Consider the following 10,062-nt stretch of genomic DNA (forward strand, 5'->3'; position numbering starts at 1 on the left):
CTCGCAGCTGGTGCCGGTGCGGGCGCTCGGCCTGGGCCACAGCTCCGACGAGCTGGTGCGTTTCCGCTTCTGCAGCGGCTCCTGCCGCCGCGCACGCTCCCCGCACGACCTCAGCCTGGCCAACCTGTTGGGCGCCGGGGCCCTGCAGTCGCCCCCGGGCTCCCGGCCGGTCAGCCAGCCCTGCTGCCGCCCCACGCGCTACGAAGCAGTTTCCTTCATGGACGTCAACAGCACCTGGAGGACCGTGGACCGCCTCTCGGCCACTGCCTGCGGCTGCCTGGGCTGAGGGCTCTTTCCGGGGCTTTGCAGTCCGGACCCTAACCCGCGGAGCCTTCTGCCTGGGCCCCTCCCATAGGGTTCCACCAGCCGGGGGCCTCAGCCACAGATGGGGGCCTCAGGGCAGTGGCCCCAGCTGGGTGACTGATGGACACAAGCCCTGGAGAGATGGAGGGATGACCGACCAGAAGCCTCAGCGCTCCCTCGCCCTGCAGATCTCAGAGCCAAAGACACGAGACTTCAGCCATGGAGACCTTAGGAGTCCTCACAGACTCTGGCACCGGCCAGGCCTTGGACCCAGGACCTCTCTACTAGAGAACCCAGCAGTGACTGAGGCTCCAGCTCCGCCCAGATCCTGGGGTCACAAAATGTGGAGGAGACACATTGCAGTTGCCTGGCTAAACGTGTCTGCGCTGGAGCGCTGGCCTTGAACTCACTTGTGGACGCTGGACCTCTATTTATTATTTCTAAGTTATTTATTTACTTCTGTGGTTTGTCAGATCCTTTCCTGGGCAGTGGGGGATGAGAAGAAGCTGAATGGAGATCATGCCCTGATCATCTCACCCACACACTTGGGGCTGACTCAGCAGTCACAGCCCTAGCCTGTATCTCTTGCCCCCACCCAGCAGCTCTGGAATGGGAGGCATGGAACACAGGCGGGGTGGGTGTCGAAGGTGCCTTCACTAGTTCTGGCAGACCCGTTCCCAACCCCCTGCACAGTCCCCAGCACTTGGGGCTTGGGATTACCTGTGAGGAAAGAAACTACAGAGCCTATATAGGGAAAGCCCTAGCCATGTGACCCCCTAGCATCCTTGAGGTCCCTGTTTAGTGGGTAAAGAAGCAAAAGGCCACATATTGCCCCACCCCACTGTCATTGGTCAGTGCCATAGCATCCAGGGAACTGTCCTGAAGTCACTCTGACAGGTGCACACATGCCTACGCTTGCATATGGTCTATCATAGGGAGCTTGCTACCCATGTACCATGAAGCAACCCAGGGCACAAGAGCATCTGAAAAAAGACTGAGGGGTGGGATGCTGCACAGAGCTCCATGGAGGTAAGGCAGGAAAAGACTGATGGCCCCCGGGGGCGGGGAGGGGTTGGTTCTTCATTTTGGGTGATGAACAAAGATATTCCTTTTTTCATTCAGCAAATATATATTAAGCACCTATTATATGTCAGATATGAGTAGACACCTAGGATACAGATGTGAAAGGGACATGACCCCTGCCCTTGGGAAGCTTATACCAGGAGAGCCAGACAATAAGTAAGCAATTACATTTAATAATTACTTAAATTCAATTTGGCAAATGGTATGAAAAAAGGACAGGAAGATAAGATGTATACACCTTCACCTGGAAGGAAGGGAGGTTAGTGCTGATCCTGCCCTCTCACACCATCCCCAAGTCATCTCCTAAAGGTCAGTGCAATCCCCTGAGCTTTGCTGCATGTCCTGTGAAACCTTGTTTCCCAGGTCCTATGCATTTGTACTGGGGAGCCCTGCATGGCTGTTCTTCTTTGGAAATAAGATGAGGATGTTAATTGGGAAAGAATGCTAAGTCCAAGCAACTTGGGGCATCCAGAGGGGTTGTCGGGAAGCAGTGGCTATACTGGTCTGCATCTGTGCAGGGACATCTGGGTTGGAGGGCTGAGAGAGCTGTCAGCACAGAGCAGTACTTGCACCCGGGGGTGTATAGAGCACCAGGAGAGTGACACAGGGCCGAGGGTGGGATCCCTCAGGCCTTTAACACTGCTGACAGAAATGCCTTCCAATTGGCCTGCATGCCTGCCTGCTTTGGCACAGGTGCTCCCTTCACCAGGGCCAGAGCAAGGAGCTGGCAAAAGCTCTCTGAGGGCTGTGCCCATTCTAAGTCAAGGAGAAGAGATGTGTTTGTGCTCTCATCCTTCTGTATTCATTGTGCCCGTTCTAGGTGCTCCCAGAACTTTGGTGCTTTTGCTGCCTCCAGACAGCCCCTTAGCCCCGCTTTCTTCCTCCAAACCGATCCAGAATCCTGTTTCCACCTTCCCTCCCCCAAAGAAAATGGCACAGTGCTATACAGCGTACAGAAGGCTGCTTGCTGGCAGACAGGGACATTTCTTCAGTTCTGGGGTCATTGGGGCCAGACAGCCCCCTGCTGGTGAGGCTTTGAAGCCTAGCCTAGTCCCCAAAACTCTCCAGGCCCTGCCACTCAGTGGACATCACTGCTCTCAGAGCTACTTAAAGGAGACCAACTGAAGCCATCTCTGACAATGCTCACGGTGAGGGGTCAGATAGAAGCCCAAGCCAAAAGTGCTACTATTGACACTTCCTAAACTGCAGCTTCTTGAGGGAGTAGGACCCATCCCCAACTGGAGGCTGCATTCTGAGCCCCAGAGAGCTTGTGCCCAACATCTCACAAAGTCCTGGGTGAAGTTGCAACTGCTCCAAGAATACAACACATTCCCACAAGAACTAGCCTCAGTTTGCAATGTGGAACAACCCAAATCTCTAAAAACCAAACAAAAAACAAAATGCACAGCCTGAGCAACAACAACAATAACAAAAAAAATGTAATTAGCTAGGCACAGTGGTGTGTACCTGTAGTCCCAGTTATTGAGAGACTGAGGCAGGAAAATGACTTGAGTTCAAGAGTTCCACGCTGCAGTGAGGTGTGATCACCTGTGAATGGCCACTGCACTCCAACCTGAGCACCAGCAAGACCCCATCTTAAAAAAATAAAAATAAAGCCATCTTCTACAAAAGAAGTAGGCTACAGAGCTGTATCTCTGTGTATCCTGTAGCACTGTAACCTGTTATGTGACCACACCAGGCAGTGCTTTGTAGCTCTTGTGGCCACAGGTGGCTCTGGTATTGCCACCTGACTCTGATCTTTCCTTCACATTTACAAAACTATATTGCCCATTGAGTGGTCTTCCCAGAAATAAGGTATGGTGTCCTACAAAGAGATACCAAGTCACCACCTCTTACAGGACAGAAAACCATAGGAAGCTTTGAAGCAATTATTTTTCCAGCTCCAGGGAGCATCTAAAATTTCCCTTTAGAGTCATTTCAGTCAGGAATCCAGGTTCCATGTACTTCCCCTACCCACGGCTGCCTGGTTCAGCTGATACCCTTGTCAATAACTACCTTTTGTCCAAGGATCCCACTTTTTCCTTGACCCTGTGACACAGTGTGTGTGGACTGATGGACTGAGGTCTCACCTTGAAGAGGAGAGACTGGGTAGAAAGTTAAGATCAGAGAAAAGGTTTTGGAGAACTTGTGCCATGCATCCATGCCTTCCTTGTTCACAGGAGCGGTTCTCAACCTATTTTGGAACTGTGGAGTCCTTTGACAGTTTGATGAAAGCTATGGACCCTCTCTTTCCAAAAATACTGAAAAAAATCACTGATATGTAAATCTGGTAAATAATTTTAGGGGGGCCCATGGACTTTCTGAAGCTCATTAAGAGGCTCCCTTGAGTCCATGCCTCTCAACATATGATGCCCTATTCTAGATATTATTGCTAATGTCCTCCTGTAGCTAGATTAATTCCTCTATCTGTACTCAGAATTCTGTATCAAGCAGGGTTCTCTGTCTCAACTGTTTACCTTTCCCATTCTTCAACCTTTTTCTACCCAAAAGTCTCTTTTCCCTTTGTATTTTACTCAAATATATCCCATTATAGAAACATTGATACCATAGCTCTTGTGGCCACAGGTGGCTCTGGTATTGCCATTTCTGACTCTGGTCTTTCCTTCACATTTGCAAAATTATATTGTCCATTGAGTGCTCTTCCCAGAAATAAGGCATCCATCTGTCCTTCATTAAAAGTGCTCTTGCTGCCAGGTTTGTTGGCTTAGCCTGTAATCCCGCGCCTTTGGGAGGCTGAGGTGAGTGGATTGCCTGAGCCCGCGGGTTCAAGACCCGCCTGGGCAGCAAGACCTCATCTCTACAATAAATCAAAAAATCAGCCGGGCATGCCTGTAATTCCGGCTACTTGGAAGGCTGAGGCGGAAGGATCGCCGGAGCCCAGCAGGTCGAGGCTGCGGTGGCCGGGAGCGGCCACTGCGCTCCAGGCTGGGCGACAGAGTGAGACTCCAACTCAAAAAAAAAAAGGTCCTCTTGCTGAAATAGCTCTAAAGGCCATTTCTCAGTCTTTAGTCTTTTGAACTCTTGGAAGGATTCAATTTTTCCAACCCTCCTTGTAAAGTTGTCTTCCTTTGACTTTCTTGCCCCCATGATCTGCAGGTTTTCCTTCCATTCCTCCAGCTACTTTTTCCTTGGGCTACTTTTTGTCCCTCTTCCTTTCATCTGTTCTCAGGCTACTTTTTGGTCCTCTTCCTTTCTCTGTTTCTCATCTGTTCCTCAGGGCTGACCTCAGCTTTGTCCTCTTCTCATTCTACTCTCTTCCCAAGCAACACTGTCTACTCCCATGGTTCCAGTTACTACCATCATGCTGGCCATGCTTACATCTTATCTCCAGCCTAGAACTCTCTCCAGAGCCCCAAGTCTGTAATTCCAATATTTCCACCTGCATATCCTCAGAGACCTCAAGCTTAACATATCTGTCCTGGATGTCTTCTGTCTGCTCCTTCAGGTCCTCTGTCCACACTTCTTCACCTGCTCTACTCACATCAATGAGCATCCCTTTCTCTAGCTTTCACACAGCCTCCAGTATTCCCTCCTCAGTGACACAAGCCACAAACTGGGGCAATATCCTAGACTTCTTGAACTTTGTCATGGCCTTTATCCACTGGTCACCACATCCTTAGAGCTTGCAGGTCTTTCTTGTATTCTCTATTCCCTAGTCCATTCTGTTAACGCCTTCCTGATTTTTTGGATGGTTTCTTGCTCATCCTCCTAACTAGTCTCTTTGTCTCCAGTCTCAACTCCCTCCAGTTATTCTCAATCCTACAGCCAGAGAAGTCACCATTCTCTTCGTATTAACTGGACACTGTCATACATTGGGCTAGTTGTGAGGATTCAGAGATCAGTGAGAAAAATGTTTCACCATCAAGGAAACTTTAGCTGGAGGAGGAAGTAGGGGTAAGGTTACCAGACTTATCCAATAAGAATACAGGACATCCAGTTAAATTTGAGTTTCAGATAAACAATAAATGCTTTTTAAAAAATAAGTTTCAGATGAAATAAATACTTTTCTGAAAAGTATGTATTTAGTGTTTATCTGATATTCAAATTTAACTGGGTATCCTGATTTCTTTCTGAGAAACCTAGGTGGGGATAAACAAGTAAACAAAAATGCAATCATCTATGGCAAGTCCCCCAGTAGAAGTATGACTGGAATATAGGTATGTATATCAAGGAAGGGTAGGATTCTACAATCACAGAGGAAGAAGAATCAGTTATACTTGTTTGGAAGGGGGAATGGGCCAAGAAATTCTTCACAGAGAAGGTGACATTTGAACTGAGTCTTGAAAAATGAATATGTTTATTCAGGGTGGATGAGGGGCATTGGCCTGTTCTGGTGATTGTTGCCTTTATTGTCTTTATTCCAAAATAGGTGGAGAACCACTCCTGTGAACAAGGAAGGCATGAATGCATGGTACAAGTTCTCCAAAATCTTTTCTCTGATCTTGACTTTCTACCCAGCCTCTCCTCTTCAAGGTGAAACCTCAGTCCATCAGTCTACACACACTGTGTCACAGGGATCTCAAGTCAAGGAAAAAGTGACATCCTTGGACAAAAGACAGTTATTGACAAGGGTATCAGCTGAACCATGGCCATGTCCTCTCCATGTTCTGGAACCCAAAAGCACTCTGAGAACATGTTGTGGATCTCAGCCCTGCACAAGGGTGGAGAGGTGAGGGCCTCTTCCTTGGGCTCTCAATCTCAACCCTAAGATTCTGCTACTTCTATATTTCTTTCTTTCTTTTTTACTTCTATATTCTTTAGAGTTCTCTTTACTACTTCTTCTTCTTCTTCTTCTTGTTTTTTTTTTTTTTTTGAGTCAGGTTCTCACTCTGTCGCCCATGCTGAAGTACAGTGGCATGATCTTGGCTTACTGCAGCCTTAACCTCCTGGGCTCAGGCCATCCCTCCCCCTCAGCCTCCCAAGTAGCTGAAACTACAGGGGCATGCCACAATGCCCAGCTAGTTTTTTGTTGTTGTTGTTGTTTGGGTTTTTTTTTTTTTTTTTTTGGTAGAAACAAGGCCTCACTACATTACCAATGTTGGCCTCAGACCCCCCGGGTTCAAGCAATTCTCTCACCTCAGCTTCTCAAAGTGTTAGGATTACAGGTGTGAGGCACCGTGCCCAGCACTCTTTACTTCTTACTAGCCAATCACTCATTGCTTCAATCCCATATTACAGTTCAAGATTCTTCTATTTAACTTTCCCTGTGTGCTTACTGTGCAGTCTCTTTCTCCTAACTGGACCCAGCCTGACACAGAGCCTTCTCACTAGAGGCAACAGCATGAACAAAGGGAAGTATGAAACAGCTTGATGTATTCCTTGGATTGCCAGAAATTTCATGTAGAATTGAGGGAGGGTTCTCATCAAGACAAAAGGCTGAAGAGATCATAAAGAGCCTTGAATGATTTACTGAGGAGCTTGGCCTTTGCTCTGAGGAAGCCACTGAAGGGTTTAAAGTGGGATTGGTTAGAGTTGTGTTTTAGATGGGTTGCTGGCTGCTGTGTCTCGTACAGATTAGGGGCAAGGCAGGAGCCAGTGAGAGCTGCTGCAGTTAGAGCTGGTCAGGCGACAAGCTCAGGCACCTTGATTTAGGGCAGAAGCAGTGTGCAAGGACAGAAGAGATGTGAGGCACAATAAGCAGGACTTGGTGACAAATTTGTTGTGACAGCTGAGTAATAGAAATGGCTTCCAGGTATCTGACTTGGGTGACTGGTAAGGAACACAGGGGTGTAGTATTTTTAGCACGTGATGGGGTAAGATGTGGAGAAAATCATGAGTTCAGTTTTGCACATGTTCAACTTCAGGTGCCTGTGACACCTTCAGAGGGTCAGGAGGGCTGGAGGCAGCTAAATATGTGAGCTTGGAACTCAGTCTGGGCCAAAGAGATTGGGGAGTCACAGCTTGAAGCCAAGGGAGTAGTGAGATGATGAGAAATAAGAGAAGCAGAGGCCAAAATTTAAGGAATAAGTTAAGGAAGAGGGACAAGCTGGTGAAGGAGTCCAAAAAGGAGTGGTAGGAGTGGCAGGAAACAAAACAAAACTGAAAAGGGGGAGGGTGTGGTCAACAGGGCCAGATGAAGCAGAAAATCAAGTCACATAAGGACTGAAAATTGGCTGCTGAGTTTTCTTACAACATGGTGGCCTAGGGACTTGAGCTGAACTTCTGCTGAAAACAACTTAAAATACTAGAATATATATTTATATATAATATATACATATTTTTAAAAAATACATCCATAAACTGGCAAAAACATTAATAAATTGAGGCCAAAAAAATAAGTCAAGGTGGGAAATGACAAAGGCCAGCAAAGTTCTGCCTTTGCTTTTGACCTTGAGGGTAGTTGCTGTAGCATTGGTGTGAGGTGTCCCTGAGCTTAAGAGAAAGAAGACAAAGCCCAGGGCCCACTCACCATGCAGAGACTATTTAAAACATCTCCATAAGTCTAGGACCCCCAAAGGGCTATGCCTCCACTGTGAGGGTGAATTACAAATAAACTTGCCCCTCTCCTACCTAACCAGGGGACACAAAGAAAATTGCTTGCATCCAACCTTGGTGCTAAGTGGAAGTGAGGGGGGGATCTCCCCTGAGAATTCTTAACTATAAACAAGCCCTCGTCTAGTTTTGTAGACAAAAATTCACACCATTTTGGTAGGCTGAAAAACTTCAAAGTGATCATTTAATTTGACATGGACATGGCTAGGCAATGGTTCCTGGTGACTGACAGAAGCTCCCTCTCCCCATCTCCTGAGCTTTGGGATTTCTCTCCTGAATCTGCAGACCTCTCCCAGGGTTGTCACAGGTTCTGGCCTCTGTATGTCCCACTCTTGTCCCTTAGAAAAGAACTCTTCTGTAACTGGCTGTCAAAGATTCATCTCCACTTGGCTCTAAGCTGCACTGTCACCCATATCTCCTGGAGATCCCCTTTGGTCTGGCCTCCAGAAATGCTCTCAACTCTTCCCAAAGCTTACTTCAGCCCGTCTGTCCTAAGTAGTGTTTATGAAGCATATTTAGGAGTCATCATTGGTGGGGCTTGCCTTATTTCTCTGCCAGTTGCCTGGAACCCCCAGAGTTGAGGAGAAGCAGCTCTGGATTGGAAGCAGGAAGAAAACTCATACTGACCAAGTTGTGGCCTGTGTGCTGAGCCTTTTCCATTCCTACGCTTTCTTAAATTTTTATTTAAGTAAAATGAGTTTGAGAAGCCAAGTTCTCATGGCTAGAGTGAAGCAAAAACATGTTTGAGCCCAGACGTAAGTCAAGATGTGTGTTCTAACACTACCTCCCGCTCACCACACACACACGTGCGCACACACACACACACACACACACACACACACACCCCTGCCTCCACCAGTGAAAACTCCAGCCAGCACCAGGCCCAGGGTATCTGACTCCCTAGGCACAGGGCTGGAATCAGTTACTTTATTTTGACTTTCTATTTTCTCCTTCCAAATATCTCCTGCCTTTCTTTCTTCCTTCAATGACTTTTCTAAAATGCAAACGCAATCATCCATTGCCCACTTGAAACCCCATCATGGTTTCATATTGCACTCAGGGTAATGTCCACACTCCGACAGCTTGTCTTTACAGCCTCATCTCTGTTACTCATACACTTCCCTTTCCTCACCCCATGCAAATCCCTTTAAACTGAACACAAATTACTAGCTGTTCTTCAAACACTTACTTGACAAAGATTTGCTGAATGACTCTGGACTTTGCTAGGCAAGCCCCTCTCTTCCCCAGGCTCTGTCTATCCTTTAAGCTAATATCAAGCCTTCATGGACTTTCCCAGGCCTCAGTAGCTACTACCAACACCAGCTTCCTCCATTTGAACATAACTATGGAGCTCTTTGAGCTTTTAATTTTTTTCCCCCTCCCTTTCTAGGGTAGCTGGCAGAAGTTAACAAAGGATAACTGGAGGGGTGAGAGGCAGGGACTATTTGGGCCTGTGGAAGACCAGATCTGTGGCCAGACTCTGCCACCCTGGCTGTGTGTCCAGGGGCAAGATAAGCTTAACCTGCCCCAACCCCAGTTACTTCATCTCATCTGAAAATGGTAATAAAAATACCCACCTCAGAGTTGTTGAGAAAACTGAGCCTAAGGTTTGCAAAGTAAGTACTGATCCTAGCACTTAAATATGAGCTACTCTTATTCTAATTACACATAAAGAGAAGTTGCTTCCAAAAGCCTCATGGAATTCCCCGAGCACTGTCCATGGTATACGGTTTCCTGGTTGGTTATTGGGTGGTCCCAAAAGCCTTCCTTTTTTATTCCTGAGGCGTGCCAAGCCCCCTGTCCTCATCGGGCTGCTGACGCCTTCTTCCCAAGCTGCCCCTTTCCTGGGATGAGGATGCCCCGGTACCGGAGTAACCTTGGCTCTTCCCGTAACCCATTCTCTAGCCCAGGCTCCCACCTCCATCCACGGGCCCCTTGAGTCACATCCTCCAAGGGAGTTGCGCTGCAGCGGTCCCCGCGGGTCTGACCCGGGGTGCCTGTCGGCCGCGGTAGGCCTAGGACAAGCAGGGCTCACTGGGTTCCCGACCCACGTGCTCCCTGCCTCCTCCGCCAGGCGCCGCCTTCCGACTTGGCGCAACATGGACTACATTTCCCAGAGTGCCCAGCGGCAGGGCCTCGGCTCGGCGGGGGCCTGGGGCGGCG

General features: G+C 48.2%; 1 protein-coding gene across 1 annotated transcript in view; it reads left to right on the forward strand.

Moving 5' to 3' along the window:
* The window catches only part of ARTN (artemin), a 3,111-nt gene extending 2,653 nt beyond the window's left edge, over nt 1–458 (forward strand). Inside the window, exon 4 of the mRNA XM_008058422.2 lies at nt 8–458. Within this exon, the coding sequence (XP_008056613.1) occupies nt 8–286 (279 nt within the window). The 3' untranslated portion in view covers nt 287–458. The remainder of the gene's footprint in view (nt 1–7) is intronic.
* The last annotated feature ends 9,604 nt before the right edge of the window (nt 459–10,062 follow it).

This window comes from Carlito syrichta, unplaced genomic scaffold (assembly GCF_000164805.1).
Source record: "Carlito syrichta isolate Samal-C Ts95f unplaced genomic scaffold, Tarsius_syrichta-2.0.1 Scaffold303334, whole genome shotgun sequence".
In the NCBI taxonomy this organism is placed as follows: Eukaryota; Metazoa; Chordata; class Mammalia; order Primates; family Tarsiidae; genus Carlito; species Carlito syrichta.